The following is a 23778-nucleotide window of genomic DNA, read 5'->3' as shown; positions in this document are numbered from 1 at the left end:
CAATACACAGTTCTTGCACGGTTCTTTCTCTTTGGTGGCCACCAGTCATTGGATGGGTAAAAAGCGTGGACAGAAAGGCAGTCAGCAGCAGCTGAACCTGGGATCAGGTCTTGTTCCTTAGCACAACTTGCAAAGACAGTATAGGCATATCCAGTGTATACTCAGTATGTTTGGGACTTTCTTAAACACATCAGATGAGACAGTTTTTATGTTCCAGAGTTTATAGTATGCAACACTAATAACATGGTTAACGTAGCACCAAGCTGGCTAGCCCATGGGGATGATAGCCCATATGATTCTTCGCAGTTCATCTCCATGTTGACTTCCTTAAAAAAAAAAGAAAAAAGTTGTCACTACCTGCTGATTACTGCCAGCAAAATTATGTAAAGACTCTTTGTAGTAGAGAGCTATGAGAAAATGCCCCAAACTTAGAAAACTTTTCCTTCTTCCAAGAATAATCATTTTCCATCTTTCTGGTCTTATTCATAAAATGAAGTATTAGAACCAAAATGTTTTTTTTTCTGAATTAGAGTCTGCAACATATTTTTATAGTTAGTGACATGTCTTTTCTAGATTGTGCTCTGTCACTGCTCTCTGGAAGAGAATCAAGTAGTCATGTATGTGTGTATATGATTTCTCTGGGGGTGCCACCCAGGGTGCCTAACAATAATACCTGCTTCTTTGATCATACAGTTTGTCATTATTTTGGTGCTGGATGAATCACTGATGACCCTTTTTCTTTCACTTTAGAGAAGACAGAAGTACATTCTGTTAACAGCAGTGTTGGAGTGAGCCCATCAGTTCTTTGGGGTTTGTTTTGACATACGCATTCAGCATTGGAATTCATTGGGTTGTTACCACTGTTGATGGCTTTTTATTTCTGCTATTGCTGGATTACAAGTGCTGTTGTAAATCCTAGTAAACATCACAGGTGAATTCCATGGAGACTTTTTTTTTTTCCTAAATACTTGGAGAGATACAACCAGAGATTAAGATGTCATATTGGATTTTCCTGAAGAAGAGCTTTCTTTAAGTAATGGCTCAGTAGACTTTATTGTAGTGAGTACTTGGCCGGTGTGATGGCAAAACCAAATCTGTTAAATCACAGGGAATGGGAGAATTCCCATGAGTCTGAAATCCCACACACACTGTAGGAAACACAGCGGCAACAGACGTGGTGAAGTAGGTCTGCTTAAATCAAGTTAAGCACACTTTGAGGAAAATGTTATAACTGCTTATTTTATTTTTAGCAAAGTAAAATCTTGAGTGACAGTTTTCATGACTGTACTGAGCAAGCAGTTCGTTACTATGGTGGGTAGACTGTTTCACAAAGACAGAAAATTTCCAAGCACAAATTTTCTTTTCTACATCTTAACACCCAGAGATTCCTTTAATAGAATCAGTCAATCATTAAATGTGATTGTGCAAAATGAGGTAAATGACATACAAGAATATCCTCCTTCCTCTAGTCAAAATGCATGTTGAAGGCAGTGGGCAAGATCATATAACCAATGTGCAAAAGGCAGTGAGTTAATGCCAGGTAGGAAACATTTACCTTGATGCTATCAGTGATCCTACAGTCTCAGATTGAATGTTTAGGTAAGGTACTAGGTAAGAGTGGCGTGATATATTTGGAGATACAATGATAACTGTATTCACCAGCAGCAGTATGTTTAGTCCTCTTCTTATGTGCAAATCTAAATATTCCAAAAGAGTGAGCAGGATCCAAGAAGCCTTCTCTTCTGTCTAATGTGGTTCAAGAAAGACCATCCCAAACAAGAACTCAATATATGATTTGATGCTTTGAAAGAAAATTATCCTGAAGCATATCCAGTGACTTTGCAACAAATCTGAAACTGCTGCCACAATATACTAATGCCAGTTGTTGAACAAAAGGGAAAGAGGTTGGATTTGGATATGGAACCCTTAGTGGACATAGTCACCTTTGACAGCAAATCACAGAGAAGGGAAGCTGCCAGGGGCAGTTACTCACCAGCCTGCAGCAGGTCCTTTCGTTGCTGTTGGGTGGGCTCTTCTGACTGGTTTGATCTCTTCTTGTGTCAGGGTAGAGATGGTTGCTGTGAGTTGTACATCTCCATCAAAAGATAAATGGCACGGCCTTCTGTCCCACACCTGCTTCTTTTTCACTACATAACAGGCTAGCACCATTAGATCTGGGGTTGTTTACTAGCTTGATACAGCCTACACAGAAAACCATGTTCATCATTCTCCCTGTCTTCAAGTGTTTTGAGAAGCAGCAGACAGGGGTACATAACATGAAAAAAGCTTTATCTTGTGTAAAAGAGGTCTGTAAAGACATGGAGTAACAAAAGACTTTTCAGAACTAGTCTGACAGGCTGTTAAGCAAGTGTGGACACACTCTTTTTTGTTTTCCATTTTAACTGGGAGTTCAAACACCCAATGGGGTTAACAACAGGAGCAAAAATTAGTACATTTTTCAAGGCCTTTACAAAATACCTGATGCAGATGAAGTTATTGCCTCACAAACAGAAGCTCAGGGAAGGACCTGAAAGTGATTGCTTATATTTTGAAGGAGTTGGCTGTTTGCATGGTTTCTCCATTTCTGTGTTGCATGGCCAGAACTTGCACATAGATTTTGCAGGTTATTTTAGACCAAATAAATTGTTACACTTCGTTATGCTTATTTTTGCATCAGTGTCTTCCGTCCAATCTTATACATACTAAAGCAGCATAAAATGTTCAGCAGCATTGGAGAGTTTTTAGTATGTGACTTATTTTACTTAGCTTTTGGATATATTTATGAAGGCTTCTTAGGAACATGATTTACTTAAAACAGGCTTTTTCTTGCATCAATATCACTAAAAATCAATGTGAGATAAGTTTGTGGATTCTGGTAAAACTTTTATCATCTCAGTCTTCTTGAAGGGTCAACTTATTAATTGTTTCACATTGATGTAAAATACAGGAGTTAAAATTTCCATAGAGTGACTAACGTCTTTTCTGTTTCAACCACTACTTTATATAAAGCTGGGAGGTTTTTTGCAGTAGCTTTGTGGTAGCCATACACAATTACCATGCTTAAAATAGTATTGACTAGTATTTTTGTATTGCAATTTTAATATATTTCCTATTTAAAATAAATTAATCTGCACTAACAGCTTTTTGGGCAGGTGAAACCTCAGGTGGCAATGAGCCCGGCTCCTAGCATTGCACAGGGCAGCGAGCTGGCATGCTTGCTCCAGGGGCAGTCACTAAGGAGCCTCCAAGCAAGGCTGTGAGAGAGCAGGCTTCTTGAGACCTGAATATACGTGTAGCAACATAGCATGGTGAAGTGTTTTCTGTTGTAAGAGAAACAGTGATGTAGAAAACCATGGCTACAAAATTGTATCTTCTGTAGGGTGCCTGTAAAAGAGGAAGAGGAGATATGGAAAATTGTTTTCCTTTTTTTTAAAGTAATGAACATGCATGGGACTGAAGTTCGGTAAAATTATTACCACTGATAATGCATATTCTTTCATTGTTGCCAAATATGGACAGTTATGTGAATTAAGCTGGCAGACTGTCCTGGTTTCGACCAGGATGGAGTTAACTTTCATTGGAGTATTTCATACCATGTGATGTCATTCCCAGGGATTTAGGTGGGGCGGGGTCTCGCTCGGGCTTGGGCTCACGCTGTTTGCTCGTCGGGTTGTGTTGTTGGGGGGGTGGGGCGGTCGCCGTGCTTGGTAAGCCACTGCTGCATTATTTAGTAAATTCTTTCTTTTTATTCAACCTACGAATTCTCTTCTTTTTGTCCCTCCCCTATTTCACCAGGGAGAGTGGAGGTGAGTGGCCGGCCACGTGGCGTCTGGCTGCCGGCTGAGTTCAAACCTCCACAGTTTTTGGCGCCCAATGTGGAGCACTGAGGTTTTTTGTTTGAGATAACAACAAAACGGGTAAAATGTGGATTGCTTGGCTCCTTAAGATCTTATCACCTCATTTGCAATACGTGTTTCCCATGCTGTTCCTCACCTTCTGTGAGAGTTGGGTTGAGATTCTGTTTCTGTTGTACTATGTGATGCTCATCTATGATAGCATGCAGTCATCGGTCCTGGGGCTATTTACAGTTGTGTTTGAGAAATTTGGGGAGTTCAGATATCTTTGGAATGTTGACCTAAACATGGTTGCTGTGCTGTTAGGAGCTAGTGTGTTCCTGAATGTGGTTCTGGTTTTGTTTATGGTTAAGCAACTATTTAAGAGTATCACTTGGAAACCTACCCCAAGGTTGGGGAATTATGAGTGGCTGGGGGTGTGGAGTGGAATGGGCAAGTACTTAGAACGGTGGGCACCTCCAGTGTATTGGAACTTCACTCTTGCACAGGTGCAGAATCCTGAAGAACTAGTGGAATGTATGGAAAAAGTATGTTGTCACCCGGGTAATTCCAGAGAGGCACAGCTCACTGCAACATGCTGGGGCATAGTCCACGCTTACCGGGTGCTATTAAACACTGTTCAGCACCCTCAAGAGGAAGAGAAGAGCTCTGCACCTGGTAACCAAGTAGCAGAAACTGCAGCCACTACAAGCCCGAGGACAGGCGCTGCAGCTGAACCAGAGAACCAACCCATGACAGTGTTAGTTGCGCCCATACAGAAGAAGAAATATATAAGAAAATCCCCTCACAGTGTACAGGGTGATGATGAACCAGCCCCATCACGAGAAAAGGAAGAGGCAGAGCCAGTGATAGTCACCCAATCCTTGTCCTTGAGTGAGTTGCGAGACATAAGAAAAGATTACAGCCACCATCCAGATGAGCAACTCGTTACCCGGCTGCTCCGGTGCTGGGATAGCGGGGCCAGTAGCATGGAACTAGAGGGCAGAGAGGCGAGGCAGCTGGGATCCCTGTCTAGGGAAGGGGACATTGACAAAGCCATTGGAAAGGACACACAAAATCTTAGTCTCTGGAAGCGACTTTTGTCAAGTGTGAGGGAGAGGTATCCCTTCAAGGACGACTTTACATGCCAACCAAGTAAGTGGACCACTATGGAAATAGGCATTCAATACTTGAGGGAGCTAGCTATGCGGGAGGCAGTTTACTATGACCCAGATAATGCACAGCTCCCCACAGATCCAGATGAGGTCCGATGCACCAGGCCCATGTGGAGGACTTTTGTACGGAGCACACCCTCATCATATGCCAGTGCATTAGCACTAATGGACTGGAAAGATGAAGAGGGACCAACAGTGAATGAACTGGTTCGCCGACTATGACAATATGAAGAAAGTGTCTTTTTCCCTATCATCGCGGCTGTGAACAAATTATCTCAAGATGTCCAGCAACTTAAAGAGAACATGTCCTACTCCCCACCTGCATGGACCAGAATCTTGGCTATTAGGAGCAGTCGTTTCTCTACTCGAGAGAAGCGGTACACACCACGGGGGAAGCTGCAGCATTGTCTGCATGACTGTGGAGAAGACATGAAGAAATGGGATGGAAAACCTACCTACCTCCTAGAAAAGCAGGTATGTGAGCTGGAAGGAAGAACAAGTACAGAACATGTCCTTTCAGGAGAAATGCTGCTCCAGTTTCCAGTAATCAAGTGCCCAAACGGAGCAGAAAGGTCGACTTTGCTCATGATCCTATGAGAAGAACTTCTGACTTGTATTCACAAGAAGTGAGTGATCAAGATGAGGCTGAAACCTGTGCACACCACACTAACCCATTTGTCATTAGCGGGTATTATGACCAACATTAGAGGGGCCCTGCCTCCAGCCAGGTGGAGGACAGGGACAACTGAGTTTACTGGACTGTGTGGATTCGATGGCCTGGCACATCTGACCCCCAGCAGTATAAGGCTCTAGTGGACACTGGTACGCAATGCACCCTAATGCCATCAAATTTTAAAGGAGCAGAACCCATTTGTATTTCAGGAGTGACAGGGGGGTCTCAACAGCTGACTGTGTTGGAGGCTGAGGTGAGCCTAAGTGGAAAAGAGTGGGAAAAACACCACGTTGTGACTGGCCCAGACACTCCATGTATTCTTGGCATAGATTATCTCAGAAGAGGGCATTTTAAGGACCCAAAAGGGTATCAGTGTGCTTTTGATATAGCTGCCTTGGAAACAGAAGGAATTAAACAGCTGTCTGTTTACCTGGTCTATCAGAGGATCTTTCTGTTGTGGGATTGCTGAGGGTTGAAGAACAACGGGTGCCAACTGCTACTACAACCGTGCACCAATGGCAATATCACACCAACCGAGACTCTCTAATCCCTATCCATAAACTGATTCATCAGCTAGAGAGCCAAGGAGTCATCAGCAAGACACGCTCCCCTTTTAACAGCCCCATAGGGCCAGTGCGAAAGTCTAATGGAGAGTGGAGATTGACAGTGGACTGTCGTGGCCTGAATGAAGTCACGCCACCGCTGAGTGCTGCCGTGCCAGACACGTTAGAACTTCAATATGAACTAGAGTTGAAGGTGGCCAAGTGGTATGCCATGATTCTATGACAGGGTGACCTGCTTATTGGATGAGGGAGTGGCTGTGGATGTAGTTTACCTTGACTTTAGTAAGGCCTTTGACACCGTTTCCCACAGCATTCTCCTGGTAAAACTGGCTGCTCGAGGCTTGGATGATCGCACACTTTGCTGGGTAAAAACTGGCTGGATGGCCGGGCCCAAAGAGTTGTGGTGAACGGAGTTAAATCCAGTTGGCGGCCGGTCACGAGTGGTGTCCCCCAGGGCTCGGTTTTGGGGCCACTCCTGTTTAACATCTTTATTGATGATCTGGACGAGGGGATCGAGTGCACCCTCAGTAAGTTTGCAGATGACACCAAGTTGGGTGGGAGTGTTGGTCTGCTCGAGGGTAGGGAGGGTCTGCAGAGAGACCTGGACAGGCTGGAGCGATGGGCTAAGGCCAACTGTAGGAGTTTCAATAAGGCCAAATGCCGGGTGCTGCACTTCAGCCACAACAACCCCCAGCAGCGCTACAGGCTTGGGGAGGAGTGGCTGGAGAGCTGCCAGTCAGAGAGGGACCTGGGGGTGTTGATTGACAGCTGCCTGAACATGAGCCAGCAGTGTGCCCAGGTGGCCAAGAAGGCCAATGGTATCCTGGCTTGCATCAGAAATAGCGTGGCCAGCAGGGACAGGGAAGTGATCTTACCCCTGTACTGGGCACTGGTGAGGCCGCACCTCGATTCCTGTGTTCAGTTTTGGGCCCCTCACTACAAAAAGGACATTGAATTACTCGAGCGTGTCCAGAGAAGGGCAACGAAGCTGGTGAAGGGTCTGGAGCACATGTCGTACGAGGAGCGGCTGAGGGAACTGGGGTTGTTTAGTCTGGAGAAGAGGAGGCTGAGGGGAGACCTCATCGCCCTCTACAACTACCTGAAAGGAGGTTGCAGAGAGCTGGGGATGAGTCTCTTTAACCAAGTAATAAGCGATAGGACAAAAGGTAAAGGCCTCAAGTTGCGCCAGGGAAGGTTTAGACTAGATATTAGGAAGTATTTCTTTACAGAACGGGTTGTTAGGCATTGGAATGGGCTGCCCAGGGAGGTGGTGGAGTCCCCATCCCTGGAGGTGTTTTAAGAGTCGGGTTGACATAGCGCTGAGGGATATGGTGTAGTTGGGATCTGTCAGTGCTAGGTTAACAGTTGGACTAGATGATCTTCAAGGTCTTTTCCAACCTAAATGATTCTGTGATTGATATTGCCAATGCATTTTTCTCCATCCCTCTGGCAGTAGAATGCAGGCCACAGTTTGCTTTTACCTGGAGGGGTGCCCAATACACCTGGAATTGACTGCCCCAGGGGTGGAAACACAGCCCCACCATTTACCATGGACTGATCCAGACTGCACTGGAACAAGGTGAAGCCCCAGAACATTTACAGTACATTGATGACATCATTATATGGGGTAGTACAGCAGAAGAAGTTTTTGAGAAAGGGGAGAAAATAATCCAAATCCTTCTGAGAGCCGGTTTTGCCATAAAGCGTAGTAAAGTCAAGGGACCTGCACAAGAGATCCAGTTTTTAGGAGTAAAATGGCAAGATGGACATCGTCAGATTCCAATGGAGGTGATTAATAAAATAACAGCTATGTCCCCACCAACCAGCAGAAAGGGAACACAAGCTTTCTTGGGTGTTATGGGTTTCTGGAGACTGCATATTCCAAATTACAGTCAGATTGTCAGCCCTCTCTATCAAGTGACTCAGAAAAAGAATGATTTTGTATGGGGCCCGGAGCAGCGACAGGCTTTTGAACAAATTAAGCAGGAAATAGTTCATGCAGTAGCCCTTGGGCAAGTTCGGACAGGGCAAGATGTTAAAAATGTGCTCTACACTGCAGCCGGGAAGAATGGCCCTACCTGGAGTCTCTGGCAGAGAGCACCAGGGGAGACTCGGGGTTGACCCCTGGGGTTTTGGAGTCGGGGATACAGAGGATCAGAAGACACTATACTCCAACTGAAAAGGATATACTGGCAGCATATGAAGGGGTCCAAGCTGCTTCAGAGGTGATCGGGACTGAAGCACAGCTCCTCCTGGCTCCCCAACTGCCAGTGCTGTGCTGGATGTTCAAAGAGAGTGTCCCCTCTACACACCATGCAACTGATGCCACGTGGAGTAAATGGGTCGCATTAATCACACCACGGGCTCGAATAGGGAGCCCCAGCCATCCGGGAATGTTGGAAGTGATTACAGATTGGCCAGAAGGCAAAGATTTTGGAATGGCGCCAGAGGAAGAGGCAGCATGTGCGGAAGAGGCCCCACCATATACTAAACTACTGGATAATGAGAAGCGATATGCCCTGTTTACCGACGGGTCCTGTCGCATTGTGGGAAGACATCGAAGGTGGAAAGCAGCTGTATGGAGCCCCACACGACTGGTCGCTGAAGCTGCTGAAGGAGAAGGTGAATCGAGTCAGTTCGCAGAGGTGAAAGCCGTCCAGCTGGCCTTGGATATCGCTGAGCAGAAAAAGTGGCCAGTGCACTACCTCTATACTGACTCATGGATGGTGGCAAATGTGCTGTGGGGGTGATGACAGCAGTGGAAACGGAGCAACTGGCAGCGCAGAGGCAAACCCATCTGGGCTGCTGAATTATGGCAAGATATTGCTGCTCGAATAGAGAATCTGGTTGTGAAAGTACACCATGTAGACACTCATGTACCCAAGAGCCGGACCACTGAAGAACATCAGAACAACCAACAGGTGGATCAGTCTGCCAAGATCAAGGTGTCTGAAGTAGATCTGGACTGGCAACATAAGGGTGAACAATTTATGGCTCGCTGGGCCCATGACTCCTCAGACCATCAGGGAAGAGGTGCAACATATAGATGGGCTTGTGACCGAGGGGTGGACTTAACCATGGATGTTATTGCACAGGTAATCCATGAATGTGAGACATGTGCTATGATCAAGCAAGCCAAAGGGTTAAAGCCCGTTTGGTATGGAGGACGATAGTCAAAATATAAATATGGGGAGGCCTGGCAGATTGATTATATCATGCTCCCACAAACTCGGCATGGCAAACACTAAGTGCTTACAATGGTGGAAGCAGCCACTGGTTGGTTGGAAACTCATGCTGTGTCCCATGCCACTGCCCGGAACACCATTTTAGGCCTTGAGGAGAAAGTCTTATGGCGGCATGGCATGCCAGAAAGAATTGAGTCAGATAATGGGACACATTTCTGAAACAACCTCATAGACGCCTGGGCCAAAGAACATAGCATTGAGTGGATATATCACATTTCCTACCATGCACCAGCCTCTGGGAAAATTGAGCGATACAATGGATTGCTGAAAACTACACTGAGAGCAATGGGTGGTGGAACTTTCAAACACTGGGATGTGCATTTAGCAAAAGCCACCTGGTTAGTCAATACCAGAGGATCTGGCAAGCAAGCTGGCCCTGCTCAGTCAAACCTCCTACGTACCGTGGATGGGGATAAAGCCCCCATAGTGCGCATTAGGAATATGTTGGGGAAGACCGTCTGGGTTACTCCTGCATTGGGTAAAGGTAAACCCATGCGTGGGATTACTTTTGCCCAAGGACCTGGGTGCACTTGGTGGGTAATGCAGAAGGATGGAGAAGTCTGATGTGTGCCTCAGGGAGATTTGATTTTAGGTGAGAATAACCAGTGAACCGGACTGTCAAATAACCCTGTTATGGCAATTGTGCCTTGCAACATTCCTGTACCACATCCAAAGCCTCCCGCTCCACTGATTGAGCCAACTCCGCCTCATTCCTGCAGCCTTATAGACTGTCATGACAGATGGAACCCAAAGTTATGGACTAAATGAACTCAGCAGACATTGTGGAAGTATGGCCCATAGACCAAGGGAATGATATCTGAGAGACCTGGGAAAAAAGGGGGTGGTGATTCCTGAAGATGTATTTGAAAACCTGAGCATAACGTCAATGGTATGGAATAAGGGGTGGAGGCTGTCCTGGTTTCGACCAGGATGGAGTTAACTTTCATTGGAGTATTTCATACCATGTGATGTCATTGTTGCTGTGGGGGGGTGGTTGCCGCACTCAATAAGCCACTGCTGCATTTTACCCATTTCTTTTTGGGCTCACTATTGTTACTGTTGTCCTCTTGTTATATTTAGTAAATTCTTTTTATTCAGCCTACAAATTCTCTTCTTTTTGTCCCTCCCCTATTTCACCGGGGAGGGGGGAGGTGAACGGCCGACCATGTGGCATCTGGCTGCTGGCTGAGTTCAAACCTCCACACAGACTGACCTCTGAAATGTGAAAATGTGCTTTCCCTGGCTGTTTGAAGTTACTGAATGTCAGAAAAATCCCTGATTGATGGCCATGTTCATGTAGAAAGTATGATAGAAAGTAGTGTAAATAATATAACCAGATTAATGCAGTCAATGTTAAATTACTGCTTTAGCGCTGAAATAAAGCTGTAAACCTGGTTATGTTAAAAAATACCCATGGCTGTGTATAATGCTCTCCTAATATTAAGTTAATACATAATATGGAGCATAATCCCTAATGGTGGCATAAATGTAGATTAGTAATCTTCAGGTCTAGCTTTGATTAGATGAAAGCAAACTGGAACTTTATTAGGAATAGGGACTGAAACAGAGATTGTATACAGGTCATCATTTCAATGTATTTTGCTTTTTCATGTCTGTGAGTCTTTACTAATAGTTCATTCTTAGTAAATTGAATTATGTGTTTTAAATATTGAAATATATAGGCCAACGTAGTCATTCAGGATCACCTTTTGCATTGATAATTGCAAACAATACAAGTCATTTATATTTGACTTTTGCAGCCATACTTGTGCTTTATTTGAATGAAAAAGCACAAATTTAAAAACCGGAAATTTGAATAAATAGGAGAAATTTGTCTTTTAAAAGCCTTTTCAAACTCTGCAACATCACAGGACAAAATCAGTAGCTATTCTCATGGAGTTGGCAATCTTTCTGGAGTAGACAGCCGAGTGATTTTTGATTTGTTTCCACAGGTTTTCAATACATATTCCAATGAAGATTATGACAGGAGAAATGATGAAGTTGACCCAGTGGCTGCGTCAGCTGAATATGAACTCGAGAAGCGTGTGGAAAAGCTGGAGCTCTTCCCAGTTGAACTAGAAAAAGGTATGGACTCTGTGAACCATTTCCAGTTTCTGTGACACTGATCTACAAGTCTGAGGAAGTCCACACATGCCTACAGAGCCTGTCTTGAACTTCCATTAATCTGCTGTAGTCACCTTGGCTTTTTGCATTTTAAGAATTGTTCAGTTCAGAGACATGCACTTCTTCATTTCTTTAAGGAAGCTGTTTTGTGTCACTCCATTAACACAGGATTTTACACAGTGTTTGATGCGATGATTGCATTCTCCGATAGAAGAGCAAAAATCTTGATTGTTATTTTGAGCTTCTCATAAGGGTGAAGGTGATACAAGAGTGGAGGTGGTATTTTCTGTGTATAGTTAAAATGATAGAATAATAAAGTGTTTTAAAGGAAATCAGGAAAAAGGATATTAATGTTACTGACATGGAAAACCAGGAGGAACCAAAGCATAAATGTTTATTTACCAAATAACTATGTAATTCAATTGTAAGAAGTTTCTGCTTTTGCTTGCCTTTTTCACAGATGAAGATGGACTTGGCATAAGCATTATTGGAATGGGAGTCGGAGCAGATGCAGGCCTTGAAAAACTGGGAATATTTGTCAAAACAGTAACAGAAGGTGGGGCAGCAGAAAGAGATGGCAGGTAAACTAGACTCAGTATTTGGAAATTTTCCTGGCAGTAGTTATTATGAATTATGATTTTCATAGGAAAGAGTTGTTTGCTTAATATATGTCATGATAACTCAAAGCTGTAAAATTCAGAGTCTTCATTGGTAAGGTTCAAATGCCTGATGTAATTATGAGAAGATACCAGTTTAAGGAGAACAGATTTGCCAAAGATGTGTGTTAGTGACTACTGAAAACCCAGATTCTTTTAGCATGAGTAAAGCTGGAGTTTCCAAATTGTCTATCACTTTTGAAGGTAGTTTAGATTTTAAAGGTGTTGAGCTCCCACGTATTCTTTTGACTTCAAACCAGCTTTAAACAATCAGTACTTATGAAAAAGAGTTCTGATCAACATTGGATTAGGAAGATAATTAGTGTATATGAATGGTTAAACTCTTATTAAATACATCTCCTTTCAAGCTTACTAACACAGGCTGTTACTGTATTTCTTATTCTGCTTCAAAGTTCAGTTTTCACCCTACAGCACTGAAGCTACGTTAATCAATTGGAATAGGAAGCTATACCATAAATCTTGCCCACTAAAGAAATGAATTAGTGTTTGTAGTCTTATACAATGCTCACATAAAACCTGGTTGCTTCTAGAATTGCTTACTTGGTATGTGCAGTTCAAAGAATTCCTTTTGAACATACAGTATTTTCTATCATATGGGACAGTGTTATCTGTGTATTATACAATACCTGCCACAATCAGGTGGCATTAAAGTTAGAAGTTAGAAAACACTACTACATAATCACTTAATAAGAATTCCTAAACATCTTCTGACCCATATAATCTGTTGTTTTGCCCAGTGCATACCCTTTGTAAGTTTGCGTGCAAATAAAATATTACCTAATAACATTATCAATTAAGTCTACTTATATGCGTTCTCTAAGCGGAGTAAGAATAAACTCTAAAGTTGATGCTGTCTTCTAAAAACTCTGTTGTAGTAACGTGTTCCTTACTGATGAACACGTATAACTTTTCAGCCAGACAAAAGGTTGTTCTGCTGTGGAAGCCCTACACAAATTAAATCAGAGGGCTTTTATATCAGGGGTTTGCTGAGTTTGATAACATTGCTCTGAAAATACTGAAGCATACTGTCTTCCAGATCGAGCTTCCAGGTATCTTTACAGGTCTTGGCAGTAAAATACCAGGTTGAAGGTGAAATACTGATTTATCATAGGCTTAAAAATTATGAAGGGAAATGAGGAAGCTGACACCTCAAGATGTCATGACTTCATCCATTCCTTTAAATTTAAGTGAACTTTTTTCTGAAAGGTATGCTTGAGCTCAGCCAGAAGGCGTTAAGCTCACTACTGGCATTCTGTATTAAATTCTCTGGTTGAAAATCAGAGTTGCTCACTACTGCTCTATGATGATCTATATTTTCTGTTCCTCTTGTTATTCACATGTTTGAGAGGGCTACAAGAAGTTAATGTTCAATCACAAGTCTCTTCTTTCATTTCCCTAGATGGCATCTGAAAGGAGCTTGTCAGCTGAGAAAAATAGTATCTTTCTTTGCCCATTCTTATATTTGTGCTGGTCTTCAACTGGCTGAATGTTCAGTCAGCTGAGAAATAGCCCTCTGATTCTCTCTTTGAGAGCCTGACTGATCATTCACTTGGGAAAGGGATAACGCAATCCTCCCAGTCAGGAGCAGCCGGATTCTGTAATAAAGTGCATCAACTGTAAAAGGTCCTGTTAACTTCATCTTTGGAAAAAGCCTAGTTAATCATTAACATTGATAGCAAAACAAAGTCTCCTAACAGAAAACAAAACTATATTTCAGCAATTCCATCAGATATTCTGAATAAACTCTTAACTATCTTCAAGCAAGCTCTTCTAAAACTACAGTTTAAAATGTTAGAATATCTGTTGGATAACTCCCATCTTTTATTGAAAGACCCACCAAATCATGATATAAAGTACTTGCCCCCCATGGAAACCCAAAATCTTACAAAGGGGTTTCTCAGTCATTGAGCACTGCTGGCTTGATTCGTGTTGATGCAAACAAACAGATAGTGTTTACTTGTCATATCAAAAGGCATTGTGTGGCAGTATTTAACCAAGGAGGGTGCTTCGAGATGAATCCAAAGGCAAGCATGTTGATAAGTAATGAGAGATTATTAATAGTGTGTAAAATAGGAAATCAGTCATTAGACTGAGTATGAAATAAAATCTTTTCCTGGATAAATTCATAGCTGCTTCTTTCAATTTATAGTCATGATTGGTCATTCACATTTTAAAGTATTTTGATAGCATTGGGAACAACAGTTTTGAAACATTACACAGTTCTTAACATGAAAAATACTCTAAATGTCTCTGCACAGGTTAAATTTTTCAGTTCATCATACAGAGCAGTAATTATGCAAGTAATTTGTTCAACTTTAGTTGGTTCATTTCTGTAGTTGCTACTTCATTGGAGTGCTACTTCACATAGGCAAAGATTTCAGTCATGAGCATTAGGAAATAATTGTCAGAAGAATTACCAATTTCATTAATGATAAAAGCAGTTAAACATCTATAATCTGGGTTTTGCCAATCTGAGCCTAATTTTTCATTCATGTTTGAAATTAGGTTTGAGAGAGAGAGAAAGCTTAGATCTCCTGTTGGAAGGGGCTCTGAAGGGAAGGCTGCCCAGAGAACATGGCTTTGTGAATATTTTGGTCTCGATGGTGACCAGGGTGACTTGTCTGGGGGGTTAGGGCTAGGCTACAGGTACAGAGCTGCGGTGGGAGTGGGGCTGGAGAGGGGATGCCTGAGGAAGAGGAAGGCAGCCAGGAGAACAGGACGGTGAGAGTATTTTAGTCTGGGCAGCAACAGGCAGGAGCTTCTTTTTTAATTACATGTAACATAATTTGAATAACAATTATGTTAATTGTATGTTGTTTGATATGTATGTTTATATATAATTAAAATAAATGTATGTATAGAAGGAGAGGAGGTTTGGAGAACAATGGCCATGAAAATAAGAGTCGGAAATTAATTTAGGAGCTGTACAAATAAGAAAGGAGATACGAAACATGCCTGAAGGACAAATGGAATCAGACTGAATTGCAGCAGATCAAGATAGAGCCACGTTCTCTAACATGACGTTTCATCGCCTGAAATGCTATAACTATGTATCTGTATGAACACTGCTAGTCCACTGCATAGTGAAGTTTTGTAGCTATACTGCCATCAAAAAAGGAATCTGTTTTTCCACCATTTAGTTTTCAGCCAAGAGGGTGACAGCTTCCCACTCAGTGGGTACCAACTTCATAAACTTCTTTTCTGGGAACTCCCGTGACCATCTGACTGCACCTCATGTTTGCTAAAGTAAAAAAATAATAACTAATTTTTACAATATTGAAATACAATAAATATGAATGTGGTTGGTGTATTTATTAAATGCTTCAGTGAAAATGGAAATAAAATTCTGAGATTAAAATGGATTTTCAAAATAGGAGTTTATAGGCTGTTGTGAAGCTAATTTTTTCAAGGTTTCTTCTATACAGAAGGGAGATCCTGCCCAGAACACATTCAGTGGTGTGAGGTTGCCAAAGAATAGACCTTGCTCATCAGTGGAGTCCCAAGAACTGAAAATACTGCTTGAACACATGTGGAACTGCAAAGCATTGCATCAGACTTGACAGAGAAATTAGTGCCCCAAGTTAGAATGCTGCAGCCCTCTTTTGAAGCCTCTGTTGTTTGCAAAGAAGTCTTATCACTAAGATATCTAAGATATTAATACTTTAAGTATTTTTATATAATTTAAATGGGATTTTTTCACAGCTGTTTCTTGGTTCCTTTGTAAACTGTATTGTTTGAATCAGTAGCATCCATGTAAGTACTTGAAAATTTCTCCCTTTGACTAGTTCTGAATGTGGTTTGTTTTTTTTTTTTAATTTTTGAAACTATAGGAGTTGGTGCATTTCTAGAGGACATTTTAGTATAGCAGTCCTCCTTCCAAGCATTTGTAATCCAGATGAGTTCAATGCTTGTCTTGGGATTTTGTAGCAGTGCTTTCTTCAGATAAAAGAAGCATGTTTTTTATTCCACCTAACTTTTCCTGCATCAAACAGCGTATCAACTGCAAATAGGTGTTTGGTTTCAAAGAGAGTCCTCATTAAAACAGCCCAAGGTCTTAGTATTGTGTGCAGCAAGATCACACTTACACTGGAAATTCATCTTTTTGGAGCAAGTTAGAGGAAATATTTTAAGAGAGTATGTCACAATTAAGTCTGATGCACAAGCTCTTTTCTCTACAGATGAGCAGGTTGTTCTAGTTAAATATCACATTTTTTTTCCATTAGTGTGAAATACCAGAGCTATGTCTTATGCTGTTTTTCAAGATTGGCTTAGGAAAAAATGATGTAAGAACTGTTCAAGTATCTTGTTTAATTTAAGTCATATGACAAATTCCAGTGTTTGTGTTGCTGTATTTATATACAAGGAAAGTGACTGGTTGATTGATGTTATTAATTGTAATGGTAACTTTGAAGCTGGATTTATGAGATGTCTGCATGCAAGGAATGATGCATTTTTCATATTTACCTCATTCATTTTATGACTAAGTTGTTTTAAGCCCTTGTTCAAAATCAAACTAAAAAGATCTCTCTATGCTAAGTTTTGCTGAAAATTCACCAGGAATTCATATAGTTATTTATATATTTGTGTTTTTCCCCTGAAAGGATCCAAGTGAATGACCAAATTGTGGAAGTTGATGGCATCAGTCTGGTTGGTGTTACGCAAAATTTTGCTGCAACTGTTCTGAGAAACACCAAAGGGAAAGTCAGGTGAGTATTTTGAAAGAAAAAAAATTGTGATTGAATACTTAAGATTACCTGGCTTCTCTCACAGGAGTGTCAGTATGCCCAGGTGGATTCAGATTTTTTCAGCCTTGTTGTGTCCTCTCTGCCTTCATCCCAAGACAGGGATGCTCTATAGTATTACAGATTTTTGTTTTGGCTTAGATTTTCAGAATGTGACCACTGAAACAAGCTGAAATTGCACGTAGAAGACTATTCTTCACTGGTTTAGATCTCCATGGACCTCAAACTGTTTGTATTAGTTGGAATGATGAAGATCATGGATGTTGGTCAGATGGAAACTGTGCTGCTGCTGATCTCCTCCCTGCTCTTCCACTGGGGAGATTGGCCATGTTACTGCCCCAGGGTTAGAGGAGTAAGGTAGTGAGCACTCTGGTGCTCACAGATGCCACGTCAGCACAGAGGAAAAGAGAGTACTGGATGCAGTAGTGTTAACAGCTACCAAACTGAGGAGAGTAACATCCCAGTATTAATTCACTGAGCTACCTGAGTTCCTTCACCATCTCTGGGTTTCTCTCTGTTCCTATGCTGTGGCTCACTGAAAGCCATCCCTGTAAAAGTCCATAAAATAATGAAGAGGCTAGAAAATGTCACATATACTGCAAGTAAAATTCTGAAATAATGTAAATACAAGGCTGTAAAATGTTTGTAAATTAGTAAGAACAGTGTTTCCCTAGAAATGAACTGTTTTGCCATTTAAAAACCTATGCAGTCACATAGCTTTTCTGTTTAATAGCTTACTAATTTCAGTAAAGATTTAACTCTACAAAATAAATCCAAAAATATCTTCAGTATATTGCAAAGCAACAGCCATTCCGTAGTCATCCTTTGGTCCTCTCTCAAAATCCTCTCTAGGGAATACAGCTGAATTCTTTAATTAATGAGTTCAGGGCTGACTTCTTTTGAACCATGACTAAACTACTGGTGGTAATATATGCAGTCCCCCTCGGATGGTGGTGCTATACGCTGGCATGCACATTTCCACTATAATTGCATACCTGTTCCCGCATGACATTAAGGAATAATGTTGGGATGTGGATTCTGCAAAGAATCTTGGGGGTGGTTGATCAAGGTTTTATTTGGAAGAGGTTATTTAGGAAAAAGGTTATTAGAAATTGTAATTACAGATCAATATATTTTTGTGTAACATTTAGAGTTTTAGTTACATCAGTACTATTTCTGCAAAGACTCGCACATGCTGTGAGTGTTCCTGCTGAGTTAACTGTAAAAATCGGTATATACTTTATTAGGTTTTCTGCAGAGTTGGGACCTTTGAACATAAAATGCTTATGACAGAGAATAATGTCTTCCTGTGTTTTGGTACACAAAGCAAATGCTATGTATGTTTTGTGTTTGATGTTTTAGCTCAAAAAAAAAAAAAGAAGAAAGAACTCACATAAAACATATGTATTATATACATTTATAATAGGCTTAATTTGTGTAATTATTATTGCATAAGTTACAGAATAGAATACTTGCTTCCATGGAAAATTAATGGGTTTAGAAGAAGGAAGAAACAATTTTCACACAGAATGCTCCCAGAATCTTCTTTTGGGAAGTAAATTATAGTCAGACTGGTTGCAGTGGAGACCCTTTTGTCACAAAATAGTGCAATGTGAAAAGTATTTCTTCACTGTTGTTGAGCTCACATTGTCAAGTGTACTATGTATCCTGTGCACTGGTTTCATTGGCTTCTGACAGGACTCATTTATCAAGGAGAGATGTGTGAGCTTCTACATTTTTCCTTGTAAGTAGCCTTAAGATATTGAGCTTTCATGGGAAAAATGATCCAGTGCATTACTGTCACAACTGATTAAAAAACATCGTTAAATAATATTAAATTAAAAATAAAATTTAAAATACATTATAATGTGAATTATAATATAAAATAATATTAAAATATTATTAAACCATATATAAGTCTTTATGTGCACACTGGCATACTGTGTGGTTAGCAGCATCTTACTAATGTGTAAGTCTAATTAGAGGAAAGAAATGGGTAGAATTTGGTGAAACCATCCCTATATTTGTTTCATTTAAAACTTCATGGAAAAAAGACTCAGAAAGACTACTCCTCTGTTTTATGCAGGCCAGCTGAGAAATGCATGATTTTTTTCCTGGTTTGTGGTAGGCTGGGAACGAGACTTGATGAGTAGGCTGAGCATTGTGTGGCACAGGCTCCTGCCTGGCTTCTGGTCAGGTCCTGGACTGTTGAGTTGTCTGATGCTTTGTTGGCACTGATGAGCTGTATTGCTTTTAGCTGTTCAAACTCAGAAATGGTTCCAGAAAGCTGGTTTTTGGAGATAGTGATTTCAGGATGCTTGACATTTTGGCTTCACGGTAGGTTTAAATATTTGCTTGTAAAGTAAGTGAGAACTAATATTGATTAATTTAGATATGAAAGAAAATGACATATTTATACCTTACTGACTGTTTTGCTATATGACAAAAGAGCCCTGCCTGCTGCTTGTTTTATAGAGGGAACAATTGTTTTCTGACAGATCCTCCTTCCCACTTATACTTACGTTGGAGCTGGAATGGAGAAATTACTCATCTCCACCCTCTTTGGCAGACAGTGCTCACCTCTGCATCTGAATTGCTCCAGAACCTTAGGGACAACATAAGAGGATCTTCTGGGGCAAAATCCCTGGCTTGCCTGCAGCCGTCAGCTCCTGCCTGTTGGCAGTGCAGGGAGCAGTGCTACTGACCCTTGAGTACACAGTTCCTTTGGCAGCTGCCATTAATGATCCACATCACTGCAGGAGGCAGGAGCATTGGAAAAGGTTGTTGCTGTATAAATACCTTCTTCTGTTCCTGCAGCAGGTGTCCCAGATGAACTACAAGTGTGTAGGCAATGTATGGTCGCACAGCCCACTTAATTCAATGCAAGGCAACTTCATGAATCCTTCTTTCACAGGAGAAATCACATACATACTTACTCGCATGTCTGATATTTAATAGTGTCAGTTTAATGGATTTTATAGAACTGGTTTAATAAGCATCGTTACCTTTACGATCATAGCATAAACTGTGTGTACCGTACTTCTGCCTGGTGTCCTGTACACACAGAGATTTGTGCGCCCTTCACTGGCATTACTTCACGTGTATAACCCACAGCATTACATACACACAATCGTTTTGTCCTTAATCTAGTCGAAGTGCATGCTAGTTTTTGTAGCAGGATTTATTATGTGAGATCAATTGCAAAGAAAGGACATTCATGAACAGAATGACATTAAAGCTACTGCTTAATTCTTTGCAATAAATGCAGTCAATACCTCTTCAGGGAGCTTGCATAATACCAATACTTAGTGATTTATTTTTCTCCTTTGAGCCTTCTGAACACTTTGAATGATCCTGACAGTGGAAGTCATTGACCTAGAATAGATTTTTGCAATGTTTCTGCCAGAAAAATGTATCCAGACTGTCTGTAGCTGACACAGTAAAGAATGCGTGAAAATGAAGACATGGCTTTTACCTTTTGAACTGTTCTAGGTGAGGGTGAGAGGGGGGAAAGAAGAGCAGATATAAGCATCTATGATTATTTTATCCATTGTTTGAAGTATTGCACTATTCAGAAGAGTTGTCATACCATAATGGAAGGTCATTCAGCCAACCAATTTGGCTTCTCCAGTGATAATAAATTCAATTATTCTTTTTTATAATGTTTTATAGGAAGATAATCAGCACACACCAGATGTACTCTGGTAGCCTATGAGACAAAGGAAAAAGAGAGAATTCTTTCATAATCCCAGCTGGCAATCAGCTTCTGTTTTTAGGGATGAGAATTAGTGTTCTCGTGACCCTAATCTGGCAAATATAGCTATGAATGCTATTTCAATTGATGTAACTATCAAGTCTACTTTATAATTTTGCTTAACTATTTAGGTTACTGCTATCTCATATTAGTGGATTTCAGAATTTGATTATATACAGGAGGGATTTTCCTTTGAAATGCATGTTGTTTTTCAATTTTGTTGAGTGTCGCCTGTGCTCTAAGATTAATGGATCAATCAGAGGGCAGCGCCAGACTAATATCACTAATTGTTCTGTGCTTCTTCTGACCCCATTTAGGATGTAATCCATCAACTTGGAAGTTTACAAGTGGTGCCTACAATCATAAAAGATAGGATAAGGAGGCAGCTTGACAGTGGGAATCCTATACTGTCACGGAGCTTCTCTATGTTATTTTACTTGCAGTCTCCTCATGGACTATGTTGCTGAGTAGCAGACCTGAAGTTCTTTGAAGTTGCTTGGGTGATGCTGAGCCTCTGTGACCCCACTCTTTCCACCTGTTCTTCATCGTAATGAAAGGGTGCTAGGGGATCCTAATGTCTTCACCAGAGAAAGCTCACTTGGAGAGTTGTATGCTTCCAGGGAATTCTATTTTTTTCTTGAACACACCCACAAGAGAGAAAATCTAATTCTTTTACAGAGAAAACTGTCCTTTTACCATACTTACTTGGTCTCTCTAGGACAAATATGGGAGCTTTCAGTGGGAACTGCACTTCTCTTCCTTGCTGGATACAAAGATTCGTGCCCATGGAGCTCTGGGAAAGGCAGGGTCCCAGGAAAGGAGGACATGGTCCTAACTGCATTGATAAGTAGAAGGGGTCTTGCATGAGAGAGTCATTGGAAAATCCCAGTCTTTTGTATGCTGCTTGTATGCTTTTGTCATTATTGTTTTCCTCTGAAAGGTATCTTTTAAGAAACTTAACCAAATTCAGTGCTTTACTGGAGAGGCAAATTTTAAATTCCGTGTCCTCCTTCCGTGTCCTGTTGTATGAATGTGACTAAGCATTTTCTTAGCTTTCCAAACTGTTGCTAGGCACTGAGCAGATGCTGTCATGGTGCTTTCTGAGTCAGATCTTGAGTTTTCAGGGAACCATACAGAACCTGTGCAAAACCTGTTTGGTCTCTCATGATTTGCACCCCCTTGAAAGTAATTAATTGTATTAATTCTAACCTACCAATGAGTTTACCAGTTTTTGATTAATTAAATTCTGCTGAAGTGCATCAAAGTCTTTCCATCTTAATAAAGAATCTAAATAATTAGTTAGCAAATTTTTCCATGTTTAATTAATCTTCTTGATCATTGAAGAGTAGGTTCTAACAATAGTAATGTAACTGCTATCAAACCCTGGGGCTTTCCACTATTAACTATTCTCTGTTCTAATAAAGAATCATTTATTACAATTTTTTGTTTTTTCTTATCTGGACGGTTTTAATTCAAAGCAGGGTTCTGTCTCAATTCCCACTCCCAGTTCACAGCCTAATTTCTTTATCTCTTACTGGACTGCAAAGGCAATCTTTCAGACAAAAATAGAATTTTTACTTTTCTTTTAGATAGCTCTTATACAAGGAGCAGTCAAAGGGCAAAAAGTGAAAATACTCACTTCTTAATTAACACCAACTTGATACGTCATTTATTGCTTCTTCAGCTAATTCCTCACCCTGTCTTGAGCTGATTTTCTTCTGGAAAATACACCATCTCAGAAAATAGTATTTGCATATCTGCTGTTATTTTTGTTTAACATCATAACATCTGGAAAGGTAATTTATACAGTCGTGTCATTGCAAGCACTAAGCCAGTATAGAGGACAGATGAAGTCAACTGCAGGATCTAGCCAGCAGCAGTATATCCTGGTGGGAATGCCGTTTGCTCACAATAACTGAACAACATCCCTTTATTTTTGTGACTCCTTCCCCTAGATAATCATCTTCTCTTCTTCCAGTGCGCTTGTCTGTGCAGATTTTCTCCTGCTCCTTCTTACCTTCCCTACCTGTGCTTTTATCCTATGAAACAGCTGTGTCCTTTAAACATTTGCAGGCATTCTCCATACTGCAGATCCATGTTGTGGAAGAGGCAGGAGAGATTTCTATTGCTTCTCAGTCCTGGGTAGCGAGACAGGACCCAAAAGCAAAAGATACCACACTCCATGTCTGATTCAGAGAGCTGGATTATGTTGTCGTTTTCCTGGCTGGGGGTGATGGTTTTGTTCTTCCTTTCCTTGTTTGTTTCTTTTTCCTTGAATGCAAGTGCCAGAGCCTAGGAGAGAAGACAAAGAGGAAAGGAAAGCCCTTTGCTCTGAGATGCTGATTGCTGAGCTGGGACTTCATAAAGGTCTGCTTCAGAAGCCATGTGTGCTTGGTGCACTTTCTGCTTCTTTGATAAACCTGAATCATGGACCCAGCAGAAAGTAAATTTGTGGTGCCTTGCATCAAAATAGTTTCAATTCCTCCCGTTTATTCCACTATGGTTATACTAAAGATTCTGTAATATGTAATGCCTTTCTGGTCTCTGCAAAGAACTCCTACAAGTGCTGGTAATTGTTCTGTGAGACTGCCAGGAGTAGCGTGCTGGACAATGTGAAAAATTACTCATGAGTACTGTGACCCCTTAACACCGGTGAGGTAAGACTGCATTCATCACGGCTTTGCTGGTTTATATTCCTTGGCTGTGCCTATTGTTGCAGATGAACTGTGCCTTGGACTGTTCTTCAGCGCTAAGGCCATCTGGCGCTGGAGTGGTCAGCGCTCATACCATTAAACTTTCCTACCTTTCAGAGCAGGGTGGCCGTGTCCAAATTGTTCGTTGGAAACATCCAAGCTAACTCCTAGCCTTTGCTAACTCCTGGACAGTGCCCGAGTATTATTTGGTAGAATATTAGTTAACTTGGACCAACCATTCCAGAGACTGTTTCAATGATTTAATAGTGTAGATGATCAGTTACTAGTGCTTGGGAGCA

The 23778-nt window shown here is 41.2% G+C and overlaps 1 protein-coding gene across 6 annotated transcripts in view; it reads left to right on the top strand.

Annotated features, from left to right (window-relative positions):
• The window catches only part of PPP1R9A (protein phosphatase 1 regulatory subunit 9A), a 157159-nt gene that overhangs the window by 76436 nt on the left and 56945 nt on the right, over positions 1-23778 (top strand). For all 6 annotated transcript variants that reach the window (XM_074864126.1, XM_074864161.1, XM_074864154.1 and 3 more), the window contains exons 3-5: positions 11442-11574; positions 12074-12194; positions 16892-16996. In XM_074864126.1, coding sequence (XP_074720227.1) covers positions 11442-11574; positions 12074-12194; positions 16892-16996 — 359 coding nt within the window. The remainder of the gene's footprint in view (positions 1-11441; positions 11575-12073; positions 12195-16891; positions 16997-23778) is intronic.

The sequence above is a fragment of the Strix uralensis genome, chromosome 1, assembly GCF_047716275.1.
Source record: "Strix uralensis isolate ZFMK-TIS-50842 chromosome 1, bStrUra1, whole genome shotgun sequence".
Classification (NCBI taxonomy): domain Eukaryota; kingdom Metazoa; phylum Chordata; class Aves; order Strigiformes; family Strigidae; genus Strix; species Strix uralensis.
Note: the sequence above shows the minus strand (reverse complement) of the source record. Positions and strands in the feature narration are given on the sequence as shown.